At 38.0% G+C, this 16,088-nt stretch overlaps 1 protein-coding gene across 1 annotated transcript in view; it reads right to left on the bottom strand.

Annotated features, from left to right (window-relative positions):
* Window positions 1-1,203: 1,203 nt before the first annotated feature.
* SPPL2A (signal peptide peptidase like 2A) overlaps window positions 1,204-16,088 on the bottom strand; it is a 53,325-nt gene continuing 38,440 nt past the window's right edge. Inside the window, exons 13-15 of the mRNA XM_052646864.1 lie at window positions 12,780-12,854; window positions 11,193-11,353; window positions 1,204-1,480 (exon numbers count right to left, since the gene is read on the bottom strand). Coding sequence (XP_052502824.1) covers window positions 1,406-1,480; window positions 11,193-11,353; window positions 12,780-12,854 — 311 coding nt within the window. The 3' untranslated portion in view covers window positions 1,204-1,405. The remainder of the gene's footprint in view (window positions 1,481-11,192; window positions 11,354-12,779; window positions 12,855-16,088) is intronic.

Here is a 16,088-nt window from a genome sequence, read left to right as displayed (position 1 = left end):
GTTTGATCTATTTTTGAAAGGTGTTAGCTTTATCTTTTAATCAGTTGAACTGGCCTTAGAATGAAAAATCGTAGATGTGTTCACATATCTTATACATTATTTACAGAGAAATACAAAATCTTGCTGTCTTTGCAATCACTTTTCGGAGATTTCTTAAGAGAAAAGAATAGAAAATAGACAATTTGACCTATGACTCACAGGATAACGTTCAAGTTCACATAAGAGACTGAACAAAGAATGAGAAAATTTTTTCAAGTTGGAAGGTACCAGAGTGATTACTTGGTCTAACATACTCATTTTGCAGATGAGAAAACTGAGATACAATTGCATTGAGCTAATAAAATTTACTCAAACTTTGTAATTAAATTGAGACTAACACCCGGTATCCTGTCTTCTGTCTCCAATTCTTTCCTCTGAAGCACAGTTTGTATATTAGTAAACCATGCTTCACCCAAATTTTAAAAAGCTAACAGTGGTCTCCTATGGGGAAACGAGTAGGAATTAGGGGAGGAAAGGTAGAGGAAGGGATTATTAGAGATGTTAATATTCAAACAATGAGTCATATGTATTAATATATAATTTGCTAAGAAAAATAGTTTTTATAAAATATTGTCTTAATCTGAACATTAGCAGATCCAAACTTCAGAGATCAGAAATACCATAGTGGAATTACAGGTTAGTTTAGAAATTTAAGCTACATCTTCAAGGAAACAGAAGACCACTGAAAAATGTGGATTTCAATTTTTGTTTCCTTTCAAATGACTAGTTTTATATGTCTCTCTATAAATGGAAAAATATTCTAATATAACACATATGCAATCTGAAGTAATTTAGGTTCTCAAGTTTAAAAAAGGATTGGGATTTTTTAAAACTCATGCTATAAAAATACACTTTTATCTATATTCCTAAATCATATATTTCTAACCTCTGCAGTGATAAAAGGTTCAAAATTCCACTGCTGAACTGCCTTCTTGAATGATCTTAAACAGTTAGTTCTATAGAGCATAAAGTCTGCATAATTCTTTACAGTAAAATCTGCTCAGAAACTCACTTTGACAAATACTTTTATCTATCATTAGAGTTGAAAGAAACAGACTTCAGTAAGACAGGTACAGGGGTAGGTGAAGAGTTGTTTTTTTTTTATAAAAATATACTATATATAATAGATCCTGAAAATTACACAGACCATATGCTTTTATTTAATGTGAAGGCACAACTTTAACATAGTTAAAAGCAATTGTATTTTAATCATTTATCATGTAATTGTCAGTACCAGCTCTTACAGATACATATTTGCAAGCATATCATTGAAGTTTCTTTCAGATTGTCAAATTCAAAAGTCAATTTAAAAAGCCAAACTCTATTTGTAGAAAATCAATCGACACATTATTGCATGTCCATGATATTATTGTTGGATGATCTGTTCACCAGCAGTCCCAGGGTTTTCTTCATTTGTTGCATAGTCCAGATGGTCCATCATCTAGGCATAAATAAAACATGTTAGGAAACGTAAATTTTCAACTTGCCCCCAGTCACTAACTTGGCAAAAGGATTAGGAGTTGTTTTTTTTTTTTAAAAGACACAGAGTGTTCCACTGAACCAAGCACTCCTTTTGGAGCAATGCACTGTTTCCACAGCCACATTCCTCAGGACATGCTCAGGGTGACAACTCCTTCAGGAAGCCTAATCATTGGACTCAGGGCCAATCTGATAGGTGCTTGGATCTTCCAAGTGCTTGGATCTGGATCTTCCACTACTTCCATCTCCCAATATGAATATCGTCCTGTTGTGGCAGTGGAGACTCCACCACAAGGAGTTTCCACTTAGGAAACTATTTCAAGCAGTGTCCACTCCTGGAGGTGGAAAACTAAAACTGGTTCCACAAATCACTATGCTGGATCAGGGACAGTGTAACCTGGTTGATGCCTTGAATATTGACCTTAGGATAATTTAAAAATAACATGTGAAATTTTTAAAACACTGTATGAAAAAAATTTCTACTAAGAATAAAGAAATTAAAAGTACTTAAAGGTCAAATGATATCTAAAAACAAAATCAATACATTTGCTATAGACTATTTTAGCAGAATTACCAGTTAAAACTTTTCTCAAATGATCACTTCAATTCTTCTCATATTCTCATTAAAATCTTATCATATTTGGGAATAAAGAAAGAAACTGCTTAAATATTTTCAGTGTTTTTACCCTGTTCTTCATATAAACCTACCTAAAAATAGAAAAAAAAAACCTTCATGTCTTTCTGAAGACTGTCAAAGATTTTTAGATTAGTGATTAAATTTAAATACTGGATTTACAAAAGGCAGAGAAACCAGACAGAGATCAAATTGCCAACATTTGCTGGATCATCGAAAAAGCAAGCAAGTTCCAGAAAAACATCCACTTCTGCTTTATTGACTACGCCAAGGCCTTTGATTGTGTGGATCATATTAAACTGTGGGAAATTCTTAAAGAGATGGAATACCAGACCACCTGACCTGCCTCTTGAGAAATCTGTATGCAGGTCAAGAAGCAACAGTTAGAACTGGACATGGAATAAAAGACTGGTTCCAAATTGGGAAAGGAGTATGTCAAGGCTGTATATCGTCACCCTGCTTACTTAACCTATAAGCAGAGTATCATGAGAAATGCCAGGCTGGATGAAACACAAGCTGGAATCAAGATTGCTGGGAGAAATATCAATAACCTCAGATATGCAGATGATACCACCCCTTATGGCAGAAAGCGAAGAAGAACTAAAGAGTCACTTGATGAAAGTGAAAGAGAAGAGTGAAAAAGTTGGCTTAAAACTCAACATTCAGAAAACTAAGATCATGACATCCAATCCCATCACTTCATAGCAAATAGATGGGGAAACAATGAAAACAGTGACAGATTTTATTTTCTTGGGCTCCAAAATCACTGCAGATGGTGACTGCAGTCATAAAATTAAAAGACACTTGCTCCTTGTAAGAAAAGCTATGACCAACCTAGACAGCATATTAAAAACCAGAGACATTACTTAGCCGACAAAGGTCTGTCTGGTCAAAGCTATGGTTTTTCCAGTAGTCATGAATGGATGTGAGAGTTGGACTATAAAGAAAGCTGAGCACTGAAGAACTGATGGTTTTGAACTGTGGTGGTGGAGAAGACGCTTGAGAGTCCCTTGGACTGCAAAGAGATCCAACCAGTCAATCCTAAGGGAAATCAGCCCTGAATAATCATCGAAAGGACTGATGCTGAAACTGAAACTCCAATACTCTGGCCACCTGATACAAAGAACTCACTCATTGGAAAAGACCCTGATGCTGGGAAAGATTGAAGGCGGGAGGAGAAGGGGACAACAATGGATGAGATGGCTGGATGGCATCACCGACTCAATGGACATGAGTTTGAGTAAGCTCTGGGAGTTGGTGATGGACAGGGAAGCCTGGTGTGCTGCAGTCTATGGGGTTGCAAAGAGCTGAACACGACTGAGCAACTGAACTGAACTGATGCACTTTTTCCCTTCTCCTTCATCACGAAGTAGAAGACAAGCAAGATAACTATTCCTAATTTTAAAAACCGAGTCTAAAATCTTTACTGTTTTTTGGAAGAGGAAGCAGAGAAAAGAATAATTCCAAATGGGGTCTCTGGAACTTGCCAGACAAAGAAGAATACAAACATGAGCTGAAGCATTCAGTTGACAACTGTCTCAAGTGATGGAGTCAGCTCATACAACCCAAACCTGCTTATATTCCATGAGTCATTTCAAGCCCCTAAACAATCAGTTTTGTGGTCCTCTATTTGCCAAAGATATCCCTAAAATTACAGTAGTTGCATATTCATAGCACTTCTGGAGTAAGGGATCAAATCCCAAACCAAGATAGGTAATAGAAAAGATGAAGTTGTTGAAGAGCTGATTTTAGTTACAATTTAAATGAGAGAGGGAAAGGAGAAGCATATAAGATATATTTAGGCCCCTTTTTTTCTAGCAATTTAGACACTCTGGGTGTAAGAGGCTGGAGCTGTGGGGACAGAGAACTGAAGAATAGATGGTGGTTGGGGAGGGAGGTGGGAGGGGGGTTCATGTTTGGGAACACATGTAAGAATTAAAGATTTTAAAATTAAAAAAAAAAAAAAAAAAAGAATGGATGGTGGGGAAACACTTTCTTTTCCAAGACCTGCTGATCCTGATAACTGTCACCTAATGAAATAACAGTCTATACATAAGTTATATGCTTCTTCTTTCCTAATCCTTTGATACCTCATTGGCACTGTAATCTAATTCCTAAATAAAGAGATATATTTAAAAAAAACTTGTAAAACCAACTTATTGAGAGGTAATATCTCTACTCTGCATTTATTTTTCATCACTGACTTTTCAATAAAAACAGTACAGAAACAGAGAAGTGCAAACTTGAAACAGGTTTTTAAAAACACAACAAAAATTAATATAGGTAATAAAATTAACTGGCAAAATTCATGTAAATTGTTTTGTCATAATAAATAATTATTTTTTCATAGCAAATAAGCAAGCTCAACTTAGAAAGATGTCTTCTGAAATTGGGTCAGCTAACCCAGCATTTACTGATAGCTCTGACCCAATCTCCTCAAACAGTCTAATAAAAGCGCTCATGTTGCCGCAGTAACTGGAGAGTGGCTGATATTACAGCAGAGCTGTTTTAAGTATCTCTGTATTTTGATTTGTCAGTTACAGCTTGTGACTTCTAAAAATAGTTAGAAGCACTAGTGACATTTAGCAGACACAAACCCACTGTTTACTGAATATTAACAAACTGAAAACTTACTTCCCACCCATTGGAGGTTGCTGCATAAATCTAACTCCACTGATTTCGGATTAGAAGCAAAAAAAAATTCTCCCCTAACAATTTTCTATTAATTGTTCTATGTGCCAGAATAATTATGCCATGGCTTCAAGTTTCGCTCTAGAGAAAAAACACCTTAACTTTCTCTACACTCACTAGAAAATAAATGAAACTGAATACTGTAGCTCTTGAAGCAATCCAGAAAAAAAAAGTTCATAAAAAATACAGGGTAAGTAGCTTTTAGCTATAGGAAAGAATATAAAATTAAGATACCCAAAGTAGTATTATATTAGTGAAGTCCTATAGAAAAACATTACTTCTCTTAATCAGATAAATTCAGGGAAGGGTTAAAAGACTTTAAGTAAAATACTAAAGTATTTCTATGAAGTCTCTAAGTTTCAGCAATGAAAGAGGTATAATCTGTCCTTTGAAAACAACATAAAAAGGTCATCAGGGCTACCCATGAATTAAAAATTTCCAGTGGAAGTCCTGCTTTCTGCTACTCTCACACTCAACTCTAATATCAGGGATTAGAATGTACCAAATGATAGCAGCATAAACAAATGTGCCATCACCTGAGATTCTGATTTTAATTTATATTACTTGCTTTACATTTGATTCTTTCAAACAGCAGCCAAAACTTTTGGCACTTGCAAAATGGTTATATATAAAGACTGTAGAGATATATGTGTCTCAGTTCAGTTCAATCGCTCAGTAGTGTCCGACTCTTTGTGACCCCATGAATTGCAGCACACCAGGCCTCCCTGTCCATCACCAACTCCCAGAGTTCACTCAAACTCATGTCCATCGAGTCGGTGATGCCATCCAGTCATCTCATCCTCTGTCGTCCCCTTCTCCTCCTGCCCCTAATCCCTCCCAGCATCAGAGTCTTTTCCAATGAGTCAACCCTTTGCATGAGGTGGCCAAAATACTGGAGTTTCAGCTTTAGCATCATTCCCTCCAAAGAAATCCCAGGGCTGACCTCCTTCAGAATGGACTGGTTGAATCTCCTTGCAGTCCAAGGGACCCTCAAGAGTCTTCTCCAACACCACAGTTCAAACGCATCAATTCTTCGGTGCTCAGCCTTCTTCACAGTCCAACTCTTACAACCATACATGACTACTGGAAAAACCATAGCCTTGACTAGATGGACCTTTGTTGGCAAAGTAATGTCTCTGCTTTTGAATATGCTATCTAGGTGGTTATAACTTTCCTTCCAAGGAGTAAGTGTCTTTTAATTTCATGGCTACAATCACCATCTGCAGTGATTTTGGAGCCCCCCAAAATAAAGTCTGACACTGTTTCCACAGTTTCCCCATCTATTTCCCATGAAGTGATGGGACCAGATGCCATGATCTTCATTTTCTGAATGTTGAGCTTTAAGCCAACTTTTTCACACTCCTCTTTCACTTTCATCAAGAGGCTTTTTAATTCCTCTTCACTTTCTGCCATAAGGGTACTGTCTAGTTTAGTATTTAAAAAGTGCCATACTTTTATAATACCTTATAACAATTCTGGTAATTTTTTGAAGGCTGCTAAAACACAATCCAGAAATTTATACACACACACAAGTGATTAAAAAGGTCAGTGGATTAAGGACTGAACAGTCTAACTGCTTTGCATGAATAATATCAATAAACACAGACTAAGAACTTACAGTGTATAAAACAGTGTTATGAGCACTGTGGGTTCCTAACACCTAGGAGCTAAATAGTGAGGGTGTGTGTGCTCAGTCATGTCTGACTCTTGTGACGCTATGGACTGTAGCCCACTAGGCTCCTCTGTCCATTGGATTTTCCAGGCAAGAATACTGGAATGGGTTGCCATTTCCTACTCCAGGAAATCTTCCCGACCCAGGGACTGAACTCACGTCTCATGTCGTCGTTAGCAGGCGGTTTCTTTACCACTAGTACTACCTGGGGAGGCATTCCTTCATAAGTATCTACACTACAAGGCAGATGTTAATAAGTATTTAACATCAAAGTCTAAAGAAAGTATGGGGAAAGGTGAACCTAATTTCAAATGGAGAACTCTTGGGTATCTGCTTAGAGATGGCAGATTTTGAGCTGGGAGTTATATAAGAGATATTCTGGAAACAGACAATGGAGGTAGGAGAGAAGAGTAAACTGTTAGCTCAAGAGATGAACCAGTAACTTCCTGAGAGTTGTCTTCAGGTCTGACCCTCGGGTCTCTCCTACACTAAGTTCAGACATAGCCTCCCTTTATTTTACCAGACTTGTTGAGGTTCCCAGTTCTACTTCCAAAGCCTCTGCCAGCCTTATCTGATTTCAACATCCACTTGCCTTTCAAAGCCTTGGGCTAATTTATCTCTTTAGATTAGATTCTCCTACCTGCCTGTAGATCCAAGTTTCACTTGATGAATGAGGAGTCTTCAGAGACTAACTTGCCAGAACTGATGCCAAAGTCTATAATAATACTGTCTCCCACAAATAACAACATTCAAGCTAAATTAACTTGGACCTTAAAAGTTAGACAAAAGGAATGAGAGATTTTCTTTTTCACATTAACAGAAGGCATTACATTCTATAACTTTTATAAATGCTCTGTGTGTGTGGTGTCTGACTCTTTGTGACTTTATAGACAGTGGCCCACCAGGTTCCTCTGTCCATGGAATTCTCCAGGCAAGAATACTGTAGTGGGCAGCCATTCCCTTCTTCACATGATCTTCCCGACTCGGGGATCGAACCCGGGTCCTCTGCATTGCAGGCAGATTCTTTACCACCTGAGCCATGAGGGAAGCCCTAGTTGTAGGGAAAAACAGACTGCCTCCTGGCAGCAGTTTATAATATTCTGCAACTAGCTCGCCTAAAAGTTCAGCAAATGTCCATTCTTAATATTTTAAAATTTAGTGCACTGTGGGAAAATGACCATTTTAACAAAATCTTTTCTCTGAGGCTTATGATAAGTTAAGAAAGCAGATTTAACAAAGATCCAAAGTTTTAATATTCAAAACAGGAAAATGGAAATCAGTTAATGAAGTGAAAGATGATCACCAAAGCAACAAGTTAAACCAAAACAAAAAAACTCAATTCATACAAATAATACTAGCAAATACATTTATAGTGCTAATGATGTGCCAGATACTGTGCTAAGCAGTTTGCATTTGTTACAACAACCCTGTGAGGTAGGCTGATTCCCATCCCATTGGAGGAAACTGAGGCACTGAGAAGTTAAGTAACTTGCCTAATGTCACATTACTAATAATTAACAAAACTTCAAACTTAGGTGGTCTGGGACCAGATTCCATGCTGTTACTATGTGGTATTTGTATTCTGAATGTCTTACCTAATGAAATTATGTGTGTGCGTGTGTGTGTGTGTGTGTTAGTCCACTCAGTCGTGTCCAACTCTTTGGGACCTCGTGGACTGTAGCCCACCAGGCTCCTCTGTCCATGGGATTCTCCAGGCAAGAATACTAGAGTGGGATGCTATTTCCTCCTCCAATGAAATTATGATACCACCCTACAAGTGAGAAGTGTATAACCGAAACTGTCCTAACTTTTCAGACTCTTTAAAATGGATTTTCCTACAATCAATTATCTTAGTTAGCTTCTACATCTTAGAGCAAAGGCCCTGGAGTCCACCCTTCTGGGGTGTTTACTATGGCTTTGGGTCTAGCTCCAATGATCTTAAACTTTATAGTGGCTGCTATGAAGAAGAATCATGATTTCAAAGTCACGATTTTTAAGAGTAAAATTCAGATGGTCCAGGGCAGAGCACTTATTCATAGGGAATATAAATGCATCCCTTGGTTGAAGTCCGTTCTTACCTAGCATCTCCTTTCTCCTCAGTAGACAGCATAGAAAGAGAAAGGAGGAAAGGTGCTTATAATAAAGCACCGTACCCTTAAAGCTGTACTAAAGGAGAAAGAAAAATTTACAAGTAAAAATGAAATACTGGTGATGAAAATAACAGCAAACATACTTAATTCCATAAGCAGCACCATGTGTTCTCACTAGCTGTCCCAAATTTCACTTCTAACTTAAAAAAGACTTAATGCCAACCCTAAACAAAGTTTCCCTGTGTTGCTCATCCTCCTTCTCCTGATTTACCTCATGATCAGTTAATAAGATAAGTGCTCCTAAAAGTAGAAATCTCTTGGTCACAGTTCCGTCCTGAGTCTTTTCTTCTCCCTCTACATTCTCACTCACTCACAGAGTTTGCTAGTAACACTCCCAAATTTCTGTCTCTAGTTAGGCCTATCTCCTGCACATCAGGAGATGTTTATTCAACCACTGATTTCTCTTTTCCTGGTAGTCCCCTAGGTATTTTGAAATTTCCAACACTGAATTCATCATCTTATCTCAAATCTGTTGCCCTTCTTAATCTCAGTGAATGGTATCACTATCCACCCACTCAGTTACACAAGCCAAAAACCTTGGATTCTACTTTCTTCTCTTCTCCCTAACTGAATCTATCACTAGGTCGCATTTATTGTGCTTCTAAATTTCTCTTGACTTTGTTCACTTCTCTCAGTCTCAGTACCATGCTAATTCTGACTACTACAGCTTTTCACTGTAATAGCTGCCTCAAGTTTTGCCTTCTTTCAATCCATTTTCTAGATTTCTTAAAACTCTTAAATGGTCTCCAAAGTTCTTAGGAGAGAGTCCAAGTTCTTTAATGTGGCTTATAAGTCCATACAGCCTCTTTCCCTTGCTTGCTTCTCCAGTTTTCATTTCCTGCACTCCCCTATTCTTATTCAATAGGAATGGCCACTCTGTCATGAGGTTCCTATATCTGTCAAAGCTCTTCCCTCTGAGCCTTTGAAGTCATGGTTCTTTCAACATGGAACACAAGGCTCAGTCTTAAAGTTTCAACATAAACGTAACATTCTTTTAAGAAGTCGTCCTTGCCCACATCACCTTTGACTGTCTCAAAACCATAAGCACTGGTGTCCCCCTTCTAGTCTTCAAGGCACCCTGCCATAACTAATTCATTCATCACACTTTATTGTTAGTGACTCTATCTGTATCCTCCAAGAGACTCTAACTTTCAAGAGGCCATGACAGTAGGCTTGTCTCTAACTTGTTCATCTTTTATCATCAGCACCTAAAATAGTATCTGGCTCATAGAACTGCTCAATAAACATTTGCTAAATGAAGGAACAGATAACTATTTTTAAAAAAAATGATGACAAAGAGCACCTCTTAGGATATGACTTTCAAAACCAGTATTAGAGTTTGTGCTGTAGGACGTACTTTTACTTTGAAAAAATTCTATAAAACATTCCATGTGAGTGTCATCTTCATGAAAGTTACAAGCTACCTTAGTAGATGAGTCAAGGACCTTGTGACCATAAACTAATTCTATGTGTATAAATACAAGTTGAGAAACTGGAATTGGGAGGTAGGAAGGGCAGGTATTCTATCCTAATCTCAAAGAGATTACAAGACTTACCCCAAAGAATTCTAGGCTGGTGCTTTTTTCAATTATGTTAATAGTAGTCTAACTTAATGTGCGAATCACCTCTTGTTCAATAAAGATGATACTAGAACCAACCACAAGATGGATATGAACTTTGAACTGTTTATCTACTAACGGAATTACAGCTATCTACCCAAAATACCTTTAGTTTTGTTCATGCGATCACTGAAACAAAAGCATGAGAGTGGATAGTGGAACACAGTTTGCTGTAATAGGGCAAAGCAGAGTTAACTGCCTCATGAAGGAATCAATGCCATGACCCTGACCTCAACAGGCTAGAGTTTCCCAACTCTCTTTAATTTCAATGCAAACAAACAAACTTTACAGGAATACCGATAACATTTAGGAAAAGAACAAAGGGCTTTAACTTCAATGAAGAAACAACTCAAACATGATAGATTCTGCTATGTGGATATTCTCTGTTGTAGGAATTTTACAGAAAAGGCAGTCTTGATCCATTTAAACCTGAAATGAGTGCCCACTTCCATTTGGTTAGGCTCATTTAGATGCTGGAGAGAGTATACTTTTTATCTGCAAAACCTGAGGACTCTTACTATAAATAGCTAGTGGTGTCAGCATCAAAATTTAGTACTTAAACATGGCTCTTATCTTCCATGAAGTCAATTTTAATGCGGCTTCTGAAAACTCATGCTGAAATGCTGTTTTGATTTTCCCTGATGCCCTCCCATGCTTCTTGGTACTTTTGTCTTGAGTCACCAGCATTTTGGCATCAGATGGCAGTGAGGATGAGAAGTGATGATGCAGCAGGTGACAAGTAAGGGGGCAGTGGTGGAAAGAAACTTCGGACACTCTGGTAAATTCAAGGCAACTTTTAGGCATGTAAAAGCTTTGAGAATAAATACATAAAGCTTTGATATATACAAGCAGTTCCCAACCAAAGTTAGGCAATGTTATAACTTGGTAACCAAGATATAAGCACATACCTGATAGCTGCTACCTTTCCAGAACTTTTTCATTTCCTTACGTCTCCAGGCAACAAGTGAGGCAGTAATAAGTGTGCAAGGTACTAAATAGAGGAGAGCTGGTTGCCCCTTTTTCATCAGCACCAGAACAACAAATGTAAGAATCATGCCAATGGCATAGGCTGCAAGACAAGTATCAGTCATTTTTATGCTATCAAAGGTGGATTTTAATTCCCTCACTGAAGTACTGGTTTTCAAATATTTCTCAGAATGTGTTTGCCCTATGACTTCTTTTCATAATTTCATTATTTTCCTAGAGAGTAGTCAGAAGAGACATTCTACAGAGCTTTTGAAAAATGTGGAAACTGTTTAGTATTCCCACTATAATTAATCATTAATAACATAATTAATCCTTAATCATTGATAAAGATAATGATTCAAGAAAGTCTCAGTTATCTGCCACTATTAAGGATGTTAAATTGTTCCACATTTTAGATAACTAAAATCTGTGCCTACAGGTACCAAAGGTCATTTTAAAAAATCTTTCTGATATTGATTATATACTTCCTGGTCATCGTCAACAATTGCATATCAAACTTCATTTTATCTTTTATTAATGACTCTGGGTCTCATTATGAACACTGGATCTCAGAAAACTGGAACTAGTAGGGCTTTTACGGACAATGCAGTCCGCCTTCTCGTTTTATAGATGATGCAATGGAGGACCAATGAAGTGAGTTGCCCAAAGTTACAACAGAGAAATAGTGAAGTAAAGTGAGGCAATGGAGAACTAGTGAAGTTAAGTGAGTTGTCCTAATTCACAGTCTTTTCTGTCTTTTCACTGAATGTTTCTTTATTCTTTCACACTGACTAGTGCTGCACGTTAACATGTTAATGCCTTTAGGGAGTATCATACTTAATGGCCTCAGACTGTTTTTATTATTTCTTTATAATTTACCCCCTTTCTTCATCTTTTCACTCATTTAGATGTTCTTTCTTGGTGTCAGAGTAACTACTTCTAGAAAAACCCTTTTCTAACTGCTGATGTACACTCTTAATTTATAAGATTTAATTCCATTGTGGAATTAAAAACCTTTTTAGAACAGTATCTAAACTGCTCTGATGCAGGCAATTTACCTAAGAATAAAGAATTTTGGTATATGGATTTTGAGATATATATTTGATATGTTCAGAAGTAGAAAAGTACTTTTTGACTTATTGCTGTTCTTGTCTGTTTTCAAGAAAAGAAGTAAGACAAGTAACAACTACCTCTGCTGTCCCAGGTATTATTGTGCCCATAAGTTTATTTATATTAATATGCAAATATTATACAGTACTTTTTAAAAACTTAGTATTATACTAGTATCAACTACCTATGTGCCATATGCTCTAGTAAGCTTTTTATGTGTAGAATCTTCTTTCATATACACTTTCCTTTTTGATCCTCAAAAACCTTGTGATATAGGTAGTAAACTGTAATTATCTCTTTTTGATGGAAAAAGCATCTTATTAATTAATAGTGAAGAATTAGAATCCAGGACTCCTTACTTTTGGAGCTTTTCCTACAGATGATACAACTCAATATAACAAAAGAAAACAAAAATTTACCAATTGTGGAGGAAACATAGTATATAGAAGAGCCAATCTCAACATCAAATCTTCTACAGTATGCAATCAACAGGCCTAAAAAAAATTTCACATTACATTCTTAAAATAACAATAGCAATACAAATTCAGTTGTTAACTATAGTAAAAGTACACGTTGCATTGTATTTAACATTCATTTTTGTGTCATTAGAACATTAAAGTACCTCAAATTCCAGACAAACTTTTATATGCTGATTTCTTAAACTTAATACCACATATTAAACATTTTCCTAAGCCATTCAGTTCAGTTCAGTCGCTCAGTCGTGTCCGACTCTTTGCGACCCCATGAATCGCAGCACGCCAGGCCTCCCCGTCCATCACCATCTCCCGGAGTTCACTCAGACTCATGTCCATCGAGTCCATGATGCATAATTTTTATTAGCTAGCACACTGTTTTCACCAGTTCTATGCTATGTGCTTTTAATAGCACATGGTGTGGGACTGGTAAAAAGAAGGGTAAGTTTAAAGATATTCAAGAACTTTAAGGTTACTTAATAGAAAGCATTCCCTACTTTATCAATTACATGAAAGGAGACTCACTGGCCTAAGAGAGCTGCTACACTGGACTTTGCCATCCAGTTCACATAGCAACAATATTTGTTTCTCTATCTAGCTTTACTATGTCAATGGCAGGGCTTTTACAGAAGAGCCAGTACTCTTTACCTAGGCACAGCCCATTAGAACACAAGGAGACAGTAAGAAAAGTGAGAAAGGACACACTACCAGCTGACTGAGAAACATTATTAATTACTTCTATACTATGCTGCTGCTGCTGCTAAGTCGCTTCAGTTGTGTCCAACTCTGTGAGACCCCAGAGACGGCAGCCCACCAGGCTCGCCCGTCCCTGAGATTCTCCAGGCAAGAACACTGGAGTGGGTTGCTATTTCCTTCTCCAATGCATGAAAGTGAAAAGTGAAAGTGAAGTCGCTCAGTCATGTTCAACTCTTAGCGACCCCAAGGACTGCAGACCACCAGGCTCTTCCATCCATGGGATTTTCCAGGCAAGAGTACTGGAGTGGGGTGCCACTGCCAGAATGCAAAAGTAGGAAGTCAAGAAACACTTGGAGTAACAGGCAAATTTGGCCTTGGAGTACAGAATGAAGCAGGACAAAGACTATTAATAGAGTTCTGCCAAAAGAACACACTGGTCATAGCAAACACCCTCTTCCAACAACACAAGAGAAGACTCTACACATGGACATCACTAGATGGTCAACACTGAAATCAGACTGATTATATTCTTTGCAGCCAAAGATGGAGAAGCTCTATACAGTCAGCAAAAACAAGAGTGGGAGCTGACTGTGGCTCAGATGATGAACTCCTCATTGCCAAATTCAGACTGAAATTGAAGAAAGTGGAGAAAACCACTAGACCATTCAGGTATGACCTAAATCAAATCCCTTATGACTATACAGTGGAAGTGAGAAATAGATTTAAGGCACTAGATATGATAGACAGAGTGCCTCATGAACTATGGACGGAGGTTCGTGACATTGTTCAGGAGACAGGGATCAAGACTATCCCCATGGAAAAGAAATGCAAATAAGCAAAATGGTTCTCTGAAGAGACCTTACAAATAGCTGTAAAAAGAAGGGATGCAAAAAGCAAAGGAGTAAAGAAAAGATATACCCATTTGAATGCAGAGTTCTAAAGAACAGCAAGGAGAGAGAAGAAAGCCTTCCTCAGCGATCAATGCAAAGAAATAGAAGAAAACAACAGAATGGGAAAGACTAGAGATCTCCTCAAGAAAATCAGAGCTACCAGGAGAACATTTCATGCAAAGAGGGGCACAATAAAGGACAGAAATGGTAGGGACCTAACAGAAGCAGAAGATATTAAGAAGAGGTGGCAAGAATACACAGAAGAACTGTACAAAAAAGATCTTCACGACCCAGATAATCACGATGGTGTGATCATTCACCTAGAGCCAGACATCCTGAAATGTGAAGTCAAGTGGGCCTTAGGAAGCATCACTACGAACAAAGCTAGTGGAGGTGATGGAATTCCAGTTGAGCTATTTCAAATTCTGAAAGACGATGCTGTGAAAGTGCTGCACTCAATATGCCAGCAAATTTGGAAAACTCAACAGTGGCCACAGGACTGGAAAAGGTCAGTTTTCATTCCAATCCCAAAGAAAGGCAATGCCAAACAATGCTCAAGCTACCGAACAATTGCACTCATCTCATACACTAGTAAAGTAATGCTCAAAATTCCCCAAACCAGGCTTCAGCAGTACATAAACCATGAACTTCCAGATGTTCAAGCCGGTTTTAGAAAAGGCAGGGGAACCAGAGATCAAATTGCCAACATCTGCTGGATCGTCGAAAACACAAGAGAGTTCCAGAAAAACATCTATTTCTGCTTTACTGACTATGCCAAAGCCTTTGACTGTGTGGATCACAATAAACTGTGGAAAATTCTGAAAGAGATGGGAATACCAGACCACCTGACCTGTCTCCTGAGAAACCAGTATGCAGGTCAGGAAGCAACAGTTAGAACTGGACATGGAACAACAGATTGGTTCCAAATAGGAAAAGGAATATGTCAAGGCTGTATATTGTCACCCTGCTTCTTTAACTTATATGCAGAGTACATTATGAGAAACGCTGGGCTGGATGAAGCACAAGCTGGAATCAAGATTGCCGGGAGAAATATCAATAACCTCAGATATGCAGATGACACCACCCTTATGGCAGAAAGTGAAGAAGAACTAAAGAGCCTCTTGATGAAAGTGAAATAGGAAAGTGAAAAAGTTGGCTTAAAGCTCAACATTCAGAAAACGAAGATCATGGCATCTAGTCCCATCACTTCATGGCAAATAGATGGGGAAACAGTGGACACAGTGGCTGACTTTATTTTTCTGGGCTCCAAAATCACTGCAGATGGTGACTGCAGCCATGAAATTAAAAGACACTTGCTCCTTGGAAGGAAGTTATGACCAACCTAGACAGCATATTAAAAAGTAGAGACATTACTTTGCCAACAAAGGTCTGTCTAGTCAAGGATATGGTTTTTCCAATGGTCATGTATGGATGTGAGAATTGGACTATTTAAGAAGGCTGAGCTCTGAAGAATTGATGCTTTTGAACTGTGGTGTTGGAGAAGACTCTTGAGAGTCCTTTGGACTCCAAGGAGATCCAACCAGTCCATTCTAAAGGAAATCAGTCCTGGGTGTTCGTTGGAGGGACTAATGCTGAAGCTGAAACTCCAATACTTTGGCCACCTGATGAGAAGGGTTGACTCATTTGAGGAGACCCTGATGCTCGGAAG

This window comes from Budorcas taxicolor, chromosome 10, assembly GCF_023091745.1.
Source record: "Budorcas taxicolor isolate Tak-1 chromosome 10, Takin1.1, whole genome shotgun sequence".
Taxonomy (NCBI): domain Eukaryota; kingdom Metazoa; phylum Chordata; class Mammalia; order Artiodactyla; family Bovidae; genus Budorcas; species Budorcas taxicolor.
This window is presented reverse-complemented; position numbering and strand designations above follow the sequence as displayed.